At 35.2% G+C, this 18,580-nt stretch overlaps 3 protein-coding genes and 1 pseudogene across 4 annotated transcripts; all 4 read right to left on the bottom strand.

The window, feature by feature from the left end:
* Window positions 1-785: 785 nt before the first annotated feature.
* On the bottom strand, window positions 786-3,222 carry LOC137811355 (LYR family of Fe/S cluster biogenesis protein). The gene is made up of 2 exons (XM_068613055.1): window positions 2,828-3,222; window positions 786-1,258 (listed from the first exon to the last, which is right to left on the bottom strand). The coding sequence occupies exons 1-2, from the start codon at window positions 3,038-3,040 to the stop codon at window positions 1,073-1,075; spliced, it is 399 nt and encodes a 132-aa protein (XP_068469156.1). The 5' UTR covers window positions 3,041-3,222; the 3' UTR covers window positions 786-1,072.
* Window positions 3,223-4,055: 833 nt separating this feature from the next.
* Window positions 4,056-8,101, bottom strand: LOC137811346 (Cyclophilin-like peptidyl-prolyl cis-trans isomerase family protein). Its single transcript, XM_068613043.1, has 7 exons — window positions 7,822-8,101; window positions 7,172-7,195; window positions 6,814-6,901; window positions 5,552-5,644; window positions 5,033-5,065; window positions 4,874-4,930; window positions 4,056-4,391 (listed from the first exon to the last, which is right to left on the bottom strand). The coding sequence occupies exons 1-7, from the start codon at window positions 8,004-8,006 to the stop codon at window positions 4,281-4,283; spliced, it is 591 nt and encodes a 196-aa protein (XP_068469144.1). The 5' UTR covers window positions 8,007-8,101; the 3' UTR covers window positions 4,056-4,280.
* A 1,549-nt stretch (window positions 8,102-9,650) lies between these two features.
* LOC137821356 (putative disease resistance RPP13-like protein 1) lies at window positions 9,651-14,137 on the bottom strand. The gene has a single exon (XM_090297062.1). It carries the CDS (start codon window positions 13,181-13,183, stop codon window positions 9,800-9,802), a length of 3,384 nt encoding a protein of 1,127 aa, XP_090153188.1. The 5' UTR covers window positions 13,184-14,137; the 3' UTR covers window positions 9,651-9,799.
* Window positions 14,138-14,262: 125 nt separating this feature from the next.
* On the bottom strand, window positions 14,263-18,115 carry LOC150023394 (putative disease resistance RPP13-like protein 1; annotated as a pseudogene). The gene has a single exon (XR_016517215.1). The product of XR_016517215.1 is annotated as a putative disease resistance RPP13-like protein 1 (transcript).
* Window positions 18,116-18,580: the final 465 nt, after the last annotated feature.

Here is an 18,580-nt window from a genome sequence, read left to right as displayed (position 1 = left end):
GATAACCATTCCACTTATGTGTTCCCACCATTTATGTTTTCACATAAACTTTTTCTGATTTTCTTTTGACAAAACTCTTATTTTTCCATTGTATAGAGCACACAACAATTATTCCCTCCATTTCCCTCCCATGAATGACTCATTACATGCCTCTACATCCACCATATCCAAAGGGGGAATGAAACCATATTACACATGAAACCAGCAACTTTAAGAATCCTTTCGAATTTAGTTAGGTTTTAGAGATTTTCAACCAATTGAGAGTTTTGTTCAAAAGAGTGGTAAATAATGCTGCCTTCCATTTCTCAGATAATAATAAGAAAGAGAATCTACTAATTTATTTAGTTGTTAATAAAGGCCAGATACTTGAAAAGAAAACAATTAACATCACTCTTGTTTCCAATACCAATTCACATAGAATACTCCTATAACGTTTGGAACAAGACTACTACAATTACACAGTAGGTTAACTTTTTCCTGTCTATAAACTAGTAAATATCCTAATTTCTCAGTTGTTGATTATCCATGACAACATTCACCTGAGCAAAATGTGTAAGTTGTCATGAACTCTGTATCACAGATCTTAAAAAAAAAAACTTCCTTACCCAACTATTTTTACACAACCAAATGCACATACTTTCTTATTTTTCATCTATTTCTTCTAGTCTCCTCTATTTCTGCAATACCAAACGAACAGTAAAAGACAATTAAAGGAAATGCAATGACAGGATGCTCCATAAAAAATCATTAGCACCTGCGTACTGTAGTGACCTAACATCATGGAATTATTACACAAAATACAATATTATTTCTCTAACATGCTACCCAGTGTATTAATCTGGAATGATGTAAAATGAAATGAGGTAAAATAGACTTATACGTCACAATATTTTCAGCAGTGTGCAAGCATGCACGACAATCAGAAAAACATCACTTTCTTAACTTAAGCCAGGAAGAATGAATGCAGTAGTTTGATCCAAAACCAAAAGCATTATCTCATCCAGTATGGACATACAAAAACATTTTAAGATAACTCTTTATTTGAGGAAACAGAACAGCTCATGACCAAGTTTCAAAAGTAATTGCTGCTGTAGAAATTCTTCAGAAAGGGAGAGATGGCCGGGTCTTTTGAGGCTGAATCCGGCACTTGCTCGTGCTGACCAACTACGTACTGACCAATGATATGATGCCTCTGCTTTGAATGGTCCACAACGTTTTTCAGCTCTTCCATCCCTTTGAAAAGCAGCATATCAATCACCTGAAGGTCCACAACGTTAGTGATATTCCTAAAAGCTTTCATAAACATAATTCTTGTTTTTACTGAAGCATTATTTCCAAAGTCTTCCATGCATTGAACTATAAGGTACTGGATTTGAATAAAAACTATATGTGCAAGTAGAATATATGTTTTTTGCATTGAAGACTGAGACCAAGTAAAGAAAAAATAACAAACTCATGCTTGAAAGCTTCATCTTGTCTAAGGATCAAAGGAAGAATCTGACATGTCTTTGGACAAATCCACAGATAAAAGATAGTGATTATCTACAAAAAGAAATAAATTCAATTTGCAGAAGCATAGCAAAATTAAGCATGGCATGAAATAAGAGATAACCAAGTTAATCATAAATTATAATTTTCTGACATCCACCTTAAAATTTGCAAGACATCAGATCAAAGAAATGCAGCCTCCTCTCTTTTATACCTTAAATTATAGAAATGTATCGCCTCGAATTAGAGGAGAAAATCCTATAAGTTTAGCTAACCATTACAAAACTCTCCCCATTCGTTATCCTAGCCTTTACTCAACCAATGTTGTGTCCACAACTTACAAAGTAAAACAATTTGTACAATTTGCTCTCGACAAGTTAATTCAATGTGGAAAATTAAGCCCCTTTTTCATCGGAGAAAATAGACGGGGAGATTGGAAATACTGTTCATTGTTTGATTGAATGGAAGAGTGGTGTCCACTAGTACTTTTCCATTCTATTTCTCAACTATTTTTCATTCATCTCTTTAACTCCCTCCTTATTTTCTCTCTATTTCTCTTCAACCAAGCACCTTTAATTTCCACCTTATTTCTCGATAAATTCCATTTACCTTTTCTCTTTTCATCCGCTTTATTTCTTTTTTCTTTACCAAACAGACCCTAAATGGCGAACACAAGAATTATCATACAGCATGTTTCAAAAGATATTCCATTAACAGAACAGGCAATTAAAATGTTGACCAGATTATACATTCAAAATACTTCACAAAAACCTTATCCCATAACAGCTTAGTTGCAAACATGACATCATTAAACTCGGTTAAAAAACAAAAATTGTCAGGGATGTTATTATAGACAATGGGAGATTATCGAATATCCGTTCTAATATTTTTTCTAATATTTCAATAAAAGTCTTACAGAATTCCTATACTTAAAACAAGCTACCTGCTCCACATGTAATTTGAAAGAAACAACCACACACCCTATTGAATCAATAATTGCAATGCTTCCACCACATACAACAAAAAATCACATCATTTCTACCTTACCAAGAAACAACACCAATAAGAGGGCATTTACTCTACTTTTTTTTTCCTGTTTTCGTATCAGATTTTTGCCATTAATTTTTGTAATTACTCAGCCCTAACTTCCTGCAATGCACTTACCGAACAAAATCAAATCTCTAACACTGAAGGTGAATTGGTGAATGAATAAGTAAATAATAATCTTCAACCACTACCTTAGACCGGAATTAATTGAAGCTCACAAGAAGATTAGAAAATGTTCCAAACCAAATTAAAAAAAAAATTAGAGAGAATAATGAAAAGAAATGAAAAATACTTTGGGATCGCTGACGTGGATGTTCTTGCGGATCTCGGAGGCTATGGTGGAACGGAGATGGGCGACAGAAGTAACGTCGTATATGTTGTAGATTTCCATGACGGAGGGTAGAGAACGGCACGCTTCTCTGAAGAAATTGAACACGCGCTGACGCGCCTCCTCCATACTCGCCGAGTTCGGAAGCACCTTCACGCTCCGAAACGCGCTCGCCATTTCTAACTTGTAACTCGGAACTCGCTGAGTGACAACTCGCTCGCTTTTGGGTTTCTTGCTTCTGTTCTTCCCTAGAAATTGCAACTGGTTTATTGCGATGAGAGAAATTGAAGAAAGGAAGTATGAGAGACTCGTGACGGGCACGCGCTCGACGGCATCGTTTCGAATTTGGGCTTTGTGCTTATGCCATGTACACCCCTTTGGGGGATTACTATGTACACCACTTTTTTTCAATTTACAATTATCTACATTTCTTGAATTTATCGTTTTTTTTTATTTTACCATCTTTTTTTTTTTTACATATTTTAATGATTTTAAAAAAATTTAGCAGAGTAATAAATAGTGTTACCATTTAAAAAATAAAATGTTTTGTTACCAATTTTTGTGAAACATAGTTTCGACATCTTTTTATTTTTAAACAATTTTCATGGTATATCATCGCTCTGTTAATATTTAACTTATCCATGTAATGAAAAATAATAATTATAAAATTTGTGACAAAAACTTAAATTATAAATTTTGCAAAATAATAATAATTGTGAGGAAAATCTGGAATTAAATCTATTCTAAAATATGCTAATACTTCTTCCCCTTATCCTATCGTTGTTGATTATTGCATAATCACAAACATTTCGAATTAAGTTTCTGAAAGTTCATTCATATATTTTGTAATTAAGCCTCTATAATTATATTTATATTCCGTAACTAAACTATTACAAATTTATTTGTATATTATGATTTTATAATTGTGGGAGTTTATTTGTTACACAATTAAAAAAAAAAATCAAACCATATAAATAGGCTGTTGGAGTTTTATATTAAAATGTCTAATAAATATACTTCTGAAATATTAATTAAAAACAAACTATTAAAAAGGTATTTTTGGGAGGATGTAAATGTTTCCTCTATACATGTTCTATATTGCACCTGCTTTTAGAAATTATGTGCCAGGAAGTAGCTCTAGAAGAACTTTTAACACAAACCATTAACTTGCATACGTGTTGGGCCAAAAAGATGCATCACAGAAAGACCATTCTATCATAATCGAGCAAAACCATTCAATTAGCTGTTCTACTCAACTGTATCCTAATATAATTATCCACTCTTACATTGAAAAATCCCATGACAAGAATTTTTAGTTTCAAGGAGGCACAATGTGCAGAAATTCCACATCTGTATAGTGATTGCAGTTGGTGTAGAGGATTCAATAAATTGTTTGTTAGCGAAGTTGCATTAAAATTTACATTTCACCACATTCTGCAATGACACAAGCTAGTTTTGGCCGGTTATTGGGTCCGGTTGCCACGTTCTCAATCTTCCTCACAACCAAAAGGCCATCTCCAAGCACTCTCTGCATAAAGGGAAGACAGATTGTAAATGCACAACACATCAAAAGTTTGGGAGAAGGAACATTTCAAATAAGGCACATAATAAGAGTGCATATGAATCTTTGAGGCAGGTTAAAATTCTTTTTACACAATAACTGAGAAATGAGCGGGGCATGTAGTTCCCCCCCCCCCCCAAAGGGGAACGTACCACATTTTCCCATAACATTTGGCATAATAAACAATTAGCAATGTACTAATGCCCAAAAAACCTTCACATTTTGACTTGCGTAGCTTAAATTTGAAAGTGGCTTTGGTTTGTTCGGCTCTCAGGCTTAAGGTAGAACTCTAAGTTTACAGATTTAATAAAATCTTGCAATCTTTGTTCCCAAATATCCGGCATCTTAATTTGAAGGAATGAAGACATAAAACTTGAGGAACAATTGAATTCAGATTCTTGCTTTTAGAAGAATAATTAATATATGCAACAGAAGATATTGAAGCATACCCCAAAAACGACATGCTTGTTGTCAAGCCAGTCGCATTTTGCGCATGTTATAAAAAACTGCAAACAAGGAAAACTTATGAGTAGAAAATACAGCATGACAAATTTAGCGTTACCACTGAAAAAAGGGAAAGGAAAAGGAAGTGACCATTGGAAAGTTACCTGACAACCATTGGTATTTGGTCCACTATTTGCCTGCAGATTAGACAAACTGGACTTAATCCTTTACATTATATTATAACAAGTAAATGCATAATTTAGCCACACATTTTGAATTAATTGATGTTGTAATTGGTTGAAGTTAGCAAAGAAAAATCAATATGATTCCAAAGTGTTCGGGAAGTAAAACAATTGTGTTAACCCGTTAAGGTAGATTCGCATATGTAAGTGCAGTCAATTAGTTCTCCAGTTAAGGCGCTATTTCACAAATTGATAACCATTGTATGATTCCAGTGTGTAGGATGTAAAACCTGTGCAGGTTAACCTGTTAGGAACTGTCTTGTACATTTGTGTATGTATGTACTGTCAATTAGTGCTCCAGTTAAGCTATTTATAAAAATTGCAACCATCACAGAAAATAATACCATACTGTACATATTTATCCTTGTGTGGTCACTCCATCGAGAGTCTCTATTTTTTCACTATAACTCAAAAGGACAGAAGGTAGAAACAAATACATACCATCGACAGAAGGCCGGGGCCAGTGTGTTTGGCAGTAAAGTTTTCATCATCAAGCTTAAGTCCATAGATTGAAACACATCCACTACCATCACCCTGCCAAGGAACAATTTATTTTAGTAAGGACTTTATATAAAACTAGGATTAATTCTATTGTTGCTACTGACAATATTTATCCAAGCCATACAAATCTTATAAATTAAAATGGAGGGCAGAACTGCATTCAGGTAAATTCAAAGATAGATCAATCAAAGCATATACATGAACAGCGGTACTAACTATTAATGAAAAACAGAAATACTAACTTACATTACACACAAATTAACTATTCACAAACAACATTTGAATTTAAACCCAAGCATGTCCAGAAGTGTTTGATCAGGTTTGGTAATTGGTATCTTGATAACTAAGCTTTTGGAGGTGGATACCATGAATTAGAGAAGGATCAATATAATCTGACTCTTCAAGAAATTGATCAGGTTTAAGAAAAAGCTAAGGAGCTATACAATACAGGCATTAAACTTTGGTGTGAGGAAATGTTGGAAAAAAGAATGGACAAGACCTTATCTTTAATGGTTGCATAGAAGACTATCATTATCATAGTGCTTACGCACCACAGGTTAGATTGGAAGCACTTTTGCAAGAAAAGGTTATGGGAGTAGTTGGTTAATTGCATTCCATAAGATAAAAAGAAATTCTTATAGGCAAGAATCTAAATGGACATATTGGTAGTGAGGGAAGGAAAACTGATAGTTGATGGTGGTTTCGGACAATTTCTTCTTGTGGTCACTTGTTTTAAGAAGTGGGTGGGAGTAATATCTAATCATCTATGAAAGAGGAACTTTGAGGTTGTAAATTGTGTTTTTCTAATAAAAGAGTTCGTGAGGATCACAAGAAAATTCTAGAAGCGGGCCTTACAACACAACATTAGCTCTTGAGGTTTGTTTCAAGAGCTGTAAAAACTCGACAGGTTATAATAACTCCTGCATAGCGCAACTCAGTTTTCATGCAAGTACTTTTTGTCTCACGTTCTTGCTTTGTTCTGCCTCTGTTCTGGAGAGTTGCTCACGCTTTAATTTATAATTTACAATTTACTCAAATTATTAATGTCTTAAATTTTGGATTATTTTTCCTTTTTGAGTATTTACGGGCAGTATAAATATTTTAAGGAATTGTATTTGAAATCTTCAAAAATAGCAGTCACCCCACTAACTGTCTACAACAGTTTTACAGTCAAAGTGAGATAAACCAGACCAGAAAAGTACCTTTACAAAATCGCCAGCCTGAATCATAAAATCCTTAATCACTCTATGAAATTGACAACCCTTGTAACCAACTGGAAGTCCAGCTTTTCTGCCAATAGAATCAAATCATAAAAAGTATTAGTTAACTAAACCCACCAACCAAAAATGCAAATAATCTGGTCCTTTTGAGGCTAAGAATCTTATATTGCAATTGAGCAGCCAAAGTATATTACGGGGATGACAATTATGTCAAAAAATGCACAGTAATAGATTGAAACCGTCATAACTCTCTTGAATCCAAAGTTATAAAAACAAAAACGAAAAGAGATGGAAAACCACAATAGATTGTTGGATAGACTGGAGAAGACTGTTTCACTACCTGTACTCCCCAGTGCAGAACTGCCTGCCAAACAACAAAAACCAAATTCATCAACTGATAGGAGACGATTGTCATTAAAGAAATCTGAATGCCAAACAAACACCCACAAAAAAAAGTCCAAAACATAATTTAAGAAGGAGTGAGAACAAAATGAAGTAGTTTCAGTCCCTTGTTAGGGTCTATATAAGCACGTGTAGTTACGGACTAAGCATCAAAACTCGCGATACTTTCTGGAACCAAAGACATACTTAAACTTTTTTGTTTTCTCCAATCCAATTCTTGGAAACTCGTTCACAAACTTGATTACAAGGTTAACTAACAACAAATGCTTAAAGCCAAGGCACAGACAAATAGTTATCAGCATAGCCCTCAGTGGTTGCAGCAGAAGATAAATAGTTATGAGCATAAATAGGGAGGAACTAAAAACCAACAAAAAATTTATAAGGAACAAAATCAAAACTAGAGATATTTTATGGCACATAAAACATATTGAAACTGTTTTTTTTTTCTAATTCGTGGAAGTTCATTCACAACTTGATAGCAGAAGCCAAGGTTCAAATGAACAAGTATCAGCATAACGCAGTGGTTGCATCACATATATTCTAAAGAGGAACAATAGAGGCTTTAAGAAACCGAACGGAGTAGCGAACCTGAAATTCTCGGCGGTTTTGGGCGCAATGTCGGCGAAGAGTTCCATCTTGATTCGACCAGCAGGTATGTTGCCGATGGTGACATCGAAGAAGACGATTGGGTTCTTAGGGTTTGGAGGACGCACGTGCCACTCCACACCCGCGCTCGTGTTCGTGGTCGCGTTCCCTACAACCGAAGCAGCCATTTTCACTTCACACAACTACTGCGAAACTATTCCAGGAACTTCACTCTCGCTGTTTTAAATTGAAGTGAAGAGAAAAAAGTGTGGAATAAAAAACCAAATGGAATCTAATAATAATATATTATATATTAATAATAATAATACTAATAAATTACAGTGTCTGTAAGAATTATTAAATATTAACGCTACAATTTTTCTGTTTATTTTTAAATAAATTTGTTTTTTTTTGTTAGTTCTTTTATAAAAAAATTTAAGAATAATAAAACTTTGGTTAAATTCCTGTTTTTGATCATTTTATTTATTTATAAAATTAAATTTCATTCCTCTATTTTTAAATGCTTAATTTCATATATATTTTTTTTAAATTCAATATTATTCTTTTTGTTTAAATCAAGTAAAACACCTTTAAAAAAAAATTGGGAGGATAAATTTTATTAAAGATGATCAGTTTGAGTGAGACTTGATAGGAATAAAGTGATTTGATATTTTGGACCAATAACTAAGTTAAAAAATTGACATAATTAGAATATAAACTGATGTTACACATAGTTTAATATATTGTTTAATTTAAAAAATAATAACAATTAAATAATTATTACTGTAATAAATATAAAGCTTAATAACACATTTTTTTTATCTTTACAATTTAATTAATTTTTTCATATAATAAAACTAACAATTTATTTTAAAAATTCAAAAAAACTAAGTTGTATATGCTGAGCAGAACTTCAAGTATATTTTTAATATAACTCGTGCACAATTTTTGTTAGATCTTTAAGGAAAGTACCGTGGTTGTACGAAATCAATGCGTTCTCAAAATCGTTTCTAGGGTAGATTTTCTTACAAAATATCATTGCAGGAAAGTTGTTTTCAGAGAAATAACTGGTGGAGGAGACAATACCTTCAATATTCTTGAGAAAGAGTCTCTTCGTTGATTATGGAAAAATGTGTTTATTCATCTAACATGAAATCTGCTCCTTGCATGTTAATGTAATCTAGAATGGATTCTATCTTCTCCATGCTTAGCAGTTCATATTGCCTTCTTAATGTATGCACCTTAACCTTAATCTTTTTTTTTTCTCTATCACCATATGTTTTCATTAGAATCTGCTAACTATGAGTGGCTATCCACATCTTGGAATGAATAACTACATGGAATGAAAACACAGTGGTGGGAAATAGAAGAGTGTGGGTAAGATGTTGGGGAATTCTGATATCACTGTTTCATACAGTATTTTAGAAGAGTATTTATATTTTGGCTGCTCATCAGATTCAATCATTGTTGTGATTGATGAGTTTGTTTTTCCATTTGGAAAGTGAGATTCATATATACACATACTAGTTGAATCAAACTTCCTGAATTAAGCAAGCATAACATTGCCTTAAACAAGTGTCATTATGCAGGCTGTTTACTGTTTACTATGCTTAGATATTACATGTAATACTTACCAAATGAACTTTGGAGAATGAATTAAAGTAGAAAGATTGGTACAATATGTTTGAAGGAAATATAGTGTTATTCTAAGTTACTTTGAAATGAATTTTGAGTTCCCTCTTTCTCTGTTTTGGAGGCAATTAGGTAAGGTTACGTCTGCTGTTGTCTCTGAATTTGAACAACACAGGATACTTAAGATTCAAAAAAGTTGAGTAATCATTTACTATAATTTATTAAGCATTTAAATGTGATAGGCTACTGTCATATATTAAGCATCTAATACTTTACTATTTATATTTATACAACATTCATTAGAAAAATTACATCCTAGAAGATGCATCACTGTTCAAAACAAACAACATCATTGCGATATATTCTGAATGTGTGCAATCTTTTCCCAATCTTCGCCTCTTCTTTTCCGGCAACGCGGTTCCAGCAGAGGACAACCACGAATATTAAGATTTGAAATTGATTTGGGAAGACCCTCCTCGGGTAAGCGATGGAGGTTGAGGCAATTTCTAAGATCCAAATTCTTAAGGGACGACAGTTGATGGAGACCCTTGTAGTTCAGTTTTTGTAGATTTGGACAATCAGAGATGGTTAGAGAAGTAAGAGAGAGGGGAAGCAAACCTTCATCAGGAAAACATTCTGCATCTAGTTTTGCAATCCACAAGGTTTCCAAAGAAGAACTGTCTGTGAAAGCTCCTTTCAATGAGCCAACAAGTCTAGAGCAATTAATGATTCTCAGCACCTTGAGATTTGATGGGAAACCTCCGTTAGGGAACGACTCAAGTACTGAACAACCTTGTATTGTCAGAGTGTGGAGATTTGATGGGAAACCTCTGTGAGGGAACGACTTAAGTCTTCGACAATCTTTTATTGTTAAAGTCTGGAGATTTGATGGGAAACCTTCGTCAGGCAATGACTCAAGTCTTGAACAGTCTTCTATTGTCAGCTTTTCTAGATTTGATGGCAAACCTCCTTCAGGAAACGACACTAGTCTTGGACAGTCTTTTATCCATAACCTCCTCAGAGATTCAAATTTAAGACAATACTTGAGTGTTACCTCTTCTACAATCCTAGGAGTAGAAGGCTCAAGTTGTTGGCAATCTTCAATTTCTTGTGTTTCCAAAGGAATAAGTTGCTCTGGCAGCTGTCTTTTAAGCTTTGGACAATTTGTTATAGAAAGATCTCGTAGACGTGGAAAAGCACCTGTCACAACTTGGCATTCCCACTTTTCCCATTGACTCATAAAGGAGAAGTCCAATGTTTCAAGGGATTTAAATGAAGAAGAATTGTTCCCATGAAAATCAGCATCTACACTCACTATTCCATCAAGTCTTGAAATCTTCAAGACCTTGAGAAATGGTAGAAGTCCAAGGGGAGGTAAACATTGGCAAGATTCGCATCCATCCAACATTAAGGACGCTATATTCGACAATGAATTTTCATGTAACCAATTTGGAAATCGTTTTCCACCATATCCAATGATTGACAACTTCTTTAAGTTTTTGGAAGGTTGTAGATTCTCAATTACGTCCTCTTCTTTTTTTGAATCAATAGAGTTCCGATTCCACCCCCATTCTAAGGTCAACGCCACAAGATGTGTTTTATTCTTCAAATCCACTTCTAATGCATCCAGGGAATTCGAAATATTCTTTAGGTCCCCAATTGATAGACTTCCCTCAAGGTTGAGCTCTCCTAGCTGTTGCACACCAAACTCCCTGCCATGGCCAACATTAAAGAAATTCATTACTACTTTTAGATTCTTCAGTTTTCCCAAATGCGGTGACACCTTTTTCACTTTAGTCTCTATAAGTTCAAGCCGGAACAAATTGGTGAGTAAATACAAATTTGAGGGCAACTCATCCAAATCTCTACAGTAATTCAACTTCAGTATCTGCAAGTGGGAGAGTGAACATATCTTTTCAGTTAGTCTTTTTATTCTAGTACTGGAGAGGTCTAAGGAACGGAGATGCTCAAGATTTCCAACAGAGTCAGGTAACTCTTGAAGGTCAGAACAATGAGACAAAGATAAGATACGTATGATCTTAAACTTGGACAACAATTCATGTATCGACATTTTGATACCATTTGAAATAAATGTACGTATCCTTTCTGTATTAGATAAAGTTCTAAACCCATCAAAACATCTGGGGTAACCGTGTTTAAATGAAAAATGACGAGTTACTTCTGGTATCTTTTCTGTTTGATTTTCGGACCTGAAGTATATGCCTCCACTGACATATTTTGCCAAATCATGTAGAAGGTCATGCATGACAAATACTTCTTTCTTTGATTGTTGGAAGAAGGACCTTGATAGTAGATCATTGAAGTATTGTTGGCAAACTTTTTCTGGAGTCCTACTAGGTTGACGATAGTGGACAAAATTTCTAGTCATCCACAAATGAATCAAATCCTCCTTTTTAAACTTATAATCCTTGGGGAATAGGGCACAATAAACAAAGCATACCTTGAGATGGGAAGGAAGGTGGATATAGCTCAATGCTAAAGCGGGAATAATATCACAACGCTCTTTTGAAAATTCCCATACTTCGCTTTGGAACACAGTTTTCCATTCTGAAACAGATGATTTGTTGTATAACATACTTCCCATTGTTTCCAAGGCAAGAGGCAGTCCTTTGCATTTTTTTACAATCTTCATGCCAATTTCCCTGCACTCTGGATTTGCTGGAGCATCATCATCTCGGAATGCATGTTTAGCAAACAAATTCCAGCAATCATCTTCTTGTAATTGCTTTAGGGAGTGTTCTTCTGACCGCATGGTAGAAGCAACTTCCTTACTACGTGTAGTCACAAGAATCCTACTCCCTTGGGCTCCAAAAACAAGTGGCTTTTGCACTTCTTCCCATTTAAATTGGTTTTCGTTCCACACATCATCCAAAATAAGAAGAAACTTTTTTCCTGTCAATTTTTCTTTCAATCTTCTGTGAACCATCTCTATATCTCTACTGTCATCAGTAGATGTAGTGACATGCTCAAGAATTGCTCTTGATACCTTAAAAACATCAAATTCATCTGAAACACAAACCCAAGCTTTGACATCAAATTTAGCCTCATCCATCCTTGGGTCATTGAATACATGTTGGGCAAGAGTGGTCTTACCCACCCCTCCCATTCCCACAATACAAAGTATAGATAGGTTGTTGTGAGTGTCGGATGTGAGCCAGTTACAGACAAATTGTTTGTCATCTTCTCTGCCATAGATATCACTTTCGTTCGGCAAATATGTTGTTGATATTTTACTACCGGATCTGACTCCAACATCATCAGCCCTTTTCAAACCTAGAACATGGCTGCGGGTTGCAAGATCTTCTAAGTCCTCAATGACTAGTTCCATCCTTGTTTCAATTTCATTTTCTTCAAAAAAACTGACAAAAGAAGATTTGAGGGAATTCAATACTTTTTTAGCAGCACTCTGAGACTGAGCTTCCACTTGGCTTTTGGAGAGTGCACAATCTATTTCATCCAAGAGATCCTCTGCATCAAACACCACGCCCTTGGCTGCGAGAAGCCAATCTCTCACGCGTGGATCTGTGAACTGTTTCTGCTCCGCATCATCAGCCACAACATCAACTTCTAGGAGCTTCACCTTCAAATTGCTTAGCTGCTTCTTGTTGGTTTTTTTTCCACGAAATATGTGCCCAAAACGAGAAGCCAAATTGTCAATAGTCCTCTCAACGAAGGTGGACACAAGAGCACCGGTAATCAATGCAGCAGGCATGGTAGAAAATGGAGTGGATGAAAGGAAATGTGTGATCTGAGTCAGTGAGTGCAGAGATATGAGTGATGATGAGATGAGTAGTAAAAGGTATTTTACTATGAATGATGGTTTAACTTGGATTGTAAATGCACTAATCACATGGCCAAACACAACATCTTTAGGAATATTGACGACTTTGTCAAAGTTAAAATTGATTGGTCATTGGTTTTCACATTTATTCTATTTACGTCTTTGCTTTGCGGGCTTTCAGATATATATTAAGGCCAGTTTAATGAATCTAGTCATATTTGGTGGCTAACTAATCAATAAACAAACCCAAATAACCATGAAAACAACAAATTAGACAACTCAATAGAGGACAACAAACTGCAATCAAACTAGTTAAATAGTTTTTTTTTTCTTTTCCATCCTTTTGATTACATATTTATACTGTTATGACAACTATTTTGTGTTTGTCTCCTTGTTTATTCGTTACTTATTTATATTCTGGCTGCTCCCACTTAGTCCATCAGATTCAATTATTGTTGTGATTGATGAGTTTGTTTTCCCATTTGGAAAGTGAGTTTCATATATATACATAATACTAGTTTGAATCATACTTCTTGAATTAAGCAAGCATTACATTTATATAAACAAGTGTCATTATGCGTTTACTGCTTACTGCAGCATTTGAATGCTTAGATATTACATGTAATACTTACCAATGAACTTTAGAGAATAATATTGTATTTTCTGGTTTGAATTTGTTGCCAATCTGCATAACCGTCCCTGTTGAAGCCAATAGCTAATGATATATGAGGCAAGGAGAAATAAACAAAAAGAAAACTGATTTTTATTATTTGTGCAAAATGCTATTCATTCATTTGAGTCCTTACTGTTACCAACTTCCACTTTGTGTAAATTGATTGCAACCAAAGAGGGCATGTAATTTAAGTATCTAAAGAATTAGCGATAGTGATTAAACCAGGAATAATAACTGCTGATTAAAACAACAAGTAATATGAAGCCAAAGCCATGTATTAACCTTTAATAAAAGACATTATCAAATATTTCATAACGTATAATGAATTAGAAGTAGAAAAAGGAAAAGGAGAATGAATTAAATTAGAAAGATTGCTACAATATGTTTGAAGGAAATCTACTGTTATTTGCAGGACTAGCACCTCCAAAAGAGGAAAGTAGTTTATACACATTCTAAACAAAAACAAATATTAGTAACCCACCAAATGCATCACTATTCAGTTTCATAATCACTGTCATAAACACGCTCGCTATATTCACTGTCATAAACATCCTCTATATACAGTTTTTCAATGTGTGCAATCTTTTCCCAGTCTTCGCCTCTTTCTCTTTGGCAACGCGGTTGCAGCAAAGGACAATCACAAATACGAAGACTTGAAATTGATTTGGGAAGAACCTCCTCCGGTAAGCGTTGGAGATTGTGGCAGTTCGTAAGATACAAAGTCTGAAGGGATGAGAGTTGATGGAGACCCTTGTAGTCCAGTTTTTCTAAATTTGGACAATGAGAGATGGTTAGAGAAGTAAGAGAGAGTGGAAGCAAACCTTCATCTGGAAAACATTTTGCATCCACTTCTTGAGTCCACAAGCTTTCCAAAGAAGAGCTGTCTGTGAAAGCTCCTTTCAGTGAGCCAACAAATCTAGAGAAATTATTGATTCTCAGATGCTTCAGATTTGATGGGAAACCTCCGTCAGGAAACGACTCAAGTCTTGGACAGTCTACTATTGTCAGCGCTTCTAGATTTGGTGGGAAATCTCCTTCAAGTCTTGGGCAGTCTTCTATCCATAAGCTCCTCAGGGATGGAAGCAGCATATGCATGCTTCCAGGTAATGATTCTAATTTAGGACAACACTTGAGTTCTAGAAATTCTAGATGATTATGGACTAGACTCTGTGAAATCATCTCTAGATTATCAAACCCACTGAGATGAAGCGTCTTGAGTGTTGGGAACAAATCCAGTGGAAAGCTTCGTAGGAAGACACAACCATCAAGGGGATAAATGTGCAAAATTTCAAGAGTGTCGGACGACCCAACAATTTCCAGCAATGATGTTTTCCACAGTGTGAGCCTTTTCATTGTACCACATGACTCTAACTGCAGCTTTCCACATTGACGTAGTTGTATATCTAGAGCCCTAGGAGCGGAAACCTCAAGTTCTTGGCAGTTTTCAATATATAGTGTTTCCAAAGGAATAAGTTGCTCTGGCAGCTGTCCTTTCAGCTTCGGACAATTTGTTATGGAAAACTTTCGTAGACTTGGAAAAGCACCCCTACAGCTTGGCAGTCCCACTTTTCCCATTGACTCATCAAGGAGATGTCCAATGTTTCAAGGGATTTAAATGAACAAGAGTTGTTTCCATGAAAATCAGCATCAATACTCACTATCCCATGAAGTTTTGTAATCACCAAGACCTTGAGAAATGGCAAAAGTCCAAGGGGAGGTAAACGTTCGCAAGATTCACATCCATCCAACTTTAAGTACACCATATTCCACAATGAATTTTCTAGTAACCAATTTGGAAATCGTTTCCCACCATACCTACATATTGACAACTTCTTTAAGTTTTTGGAAGGTTGCAAATTCTCAATTACGTCCTCTTCTTTTTTTAAATCAATAGAGTTGCAATCCCAACCCCATTCTAAGGTCAGTGCCACAAGGAGTGTTTTATTCTTCAAATTTGCTTCTAATGCATCCACAGAATTCGAAATATTATGTAGGTCCCGAATTGATAGTTGTCCCTCAAGGTTGAGCTCTCCTAGCTGTTGAACACCCAATTCCCTGCCATGGTCAACATCAAAGAAATTCATTACTACTTTTAGATTCTTCCCTTTTCCCAAATTCGGTGGAATCTTTCTCACTTTCGTCCTTATAAATTCAAGACGACACAAATTTGTGAGTAAATGCAAATTAGAGGGTAGCTCCGTCAAATATAAACAATAGTTCAACATCAGTATTTGCAAGTGGGAGAGTAAACATATCTTTTCATTTAGTCTTTCTATTTTAGTATAGGAGAGGTTTAAGGAACGGAGATACTCAAGATTTCCAATAGAGTCAGGTAACTCTCGAAGGTCAGAACAACAAGACAGAGATAAGTTACGTAAGAACTTAAACTTGAACAACAATTCATGTATCGACATTTTCATACTCAAACCCCCTAAACCATACCGCATAGGTTTTGGCATAAATGTACGTAACCTTTTTGTATTACATAAAGTTCCAAACCCATCAAAATATTCAAATCGACCAAGTTCAACTGATAAATGACGAGTTACTTTCTGTATCTTTTCTGTTTGATCAACTTTGCAGCTAAAGTATAGTCCTCCATCGACATATTTTGCCAAATCATGTAGAAGGTCATGCATGATAAATTCTTCATGCATGATAAATTCTTCTTTATATACTTCTCCATATACTTCTTCAACATATTCACCTGTTGGTTGAAAGAAGGACCTTGATAGTAGATCATTGAAGTATTGTTGGCAAACTTCTTCTGGAGTCCTACTATGTTGACGACAGTGGGCGAAATTTTCAGTCATCCACAACTGAATCAAATAATCCTTTTCAAATTTATAATCCTTGGGGAATAGGGCACAATACGCAAAGCATACCTTCAAATGTGAAGGAAGGTGGATATAACTCAATGCTAAAGCGGGAATAATATCACAACGCTCTTTTGAAAATTCCCATATTTCGCTTTGGAACACAATTTGCCATTCTGAAACAGATGATTTGTTGTATAACATACTTCCCATTGTTTTCAAGGCGAGAGGTAGTCCTTGACATTTTTTAACAATCTTCAGGCCAATGTCCTTGCACTCTGGATTTAGTTGAGTATCATCATCTCGAAATGCATGTTTAGCAAACAACTTCCAGCAATAATCTCCTTGTAATTGCTGTAGGGAGTATTCTTCTGACCACATGGTAGAAGAAACTTCCTTGCTACGTGTGGTGACAAGAATCTTACTCCCTTGGGCCCCTAAAACAAGGGGCTTCCGCACTTCCTCCCATTTAGGTTGGTTTTCGTTCCAAACGTCATCCAAAACAAGAAGAAATTTCTTCCCTGTCAATTCATCCTTCAATCTTGTGTGAACCATCTGCATATCTCTACTATCGTCAGTTGATTTAGTAACAGCCTCAAGAATTGCTCTTGATATCCTGAAAACATCAAACTCATCTGAAACACAAACCCAGGCTTTGACAACAAATTTAGCCTCATCCACCTTTGGGTCATTGAATACATGTTGAGCAAGAGTAGTCTTACCCACTCCACCCATTCCCACAACAGAAAGTATTGATGGTTGGTTACCATTGTTGATGTCAGAAGTCAGCCAGTCAATGATCAGTCTTTTATCATCATCTCTGCCATAGATATCAGTTCCAACAACCAACGATGTTGTTTGTGATTTCTGTGGCAGTTCATTACTCAACCCAGATCCAACACCGCTAGCTTTTTTCAATCCTAGATCACCCCTTTGGCTTGAGAGAAATTCTAAGTCGTCAAGGATTTGTTCCATCTTACATTCAATTTCCTTGTTAAGGGAATTAATAGTAATAGGAGAAGATTTGAAGAAATTGAGTACCTTGCAAGTACAGCCTGAACAGGTTTGAGATTCAGATTCAACATCTTGTCTTTTGGAGAGCATTTGTATATCATCCAAGAGATCCTCTGCATCAAGGACAGCATCTTTGACCTTAAGCAGCCAGTTTCTGACATGAAGATCCATGAACTGCTTTCGCTCTGCATGATCAGCCAGAGAATGGATGGAGTGCAGCTTGATTTCCAACTTGTTGAGCAGCTTCTGATCAAGCTCTCTTGCATAAAAGAAATCGAGAATTTGAGGAGAAGCAAGCTTCTGGAATGCAACCTGAAGGAAAGAAGAGAGAAGAGCACCACCAATAAGTTCTAATGCCATGGTAGGAGAAAGATGAGTGGATTCAACTGCTGCTAGCTTTTGCCAATGACTAAGATAATGAAGTCATGAAACGCGTAGTGATAAGATATTTGATCAACATTTTTCTTCTTCGATAGTTAGTCAAACTGCAACATCTGTATTGCATCTAAGAATGAGTGGCTATTAGGAATTGTTTAAATTAAGAGATATATTAAAAAGCATGTTAAAATCTATTATTTATTAGTTGATATATTAACTTCTAATGTGATTTTTTAAGCTCTGCAGGTTTTTTTTTCATGATATTAAAATAATGTTTATAGTAATCATATATCATTTAATCTTTCTATAATAATCTAACGTTATATGTATTTTCTTTGCAAAAAAATTATATATTTTGGTATATTTTACATATTTAAGATGACCGAGTGCATGTTTACTTGTAAAACCATAAAAACAACTTAGCCAACTCAGCAAGCTAGTTAAATA

This window comes from Phaseolus vulgaris, chromosome 11 (genome assembly GCF_051622355.1).
Source record: "Phaseolus vulgaris cultivar YP4 chromosome 11, ASM5162235v1, whole genome shotgun sequence".
NCBI lineage: Eukaryota > Viridiplantae > Streptophyta > Magnoliopsida > Fabales > Fabaceae > Phaseolus > Phaseolus vulgaris.
The sequence above is the reverse complement of the archived record's forward strand: the minus strand, read 5'-3'. Positions and strand labels throughout refer to the sequence as shown.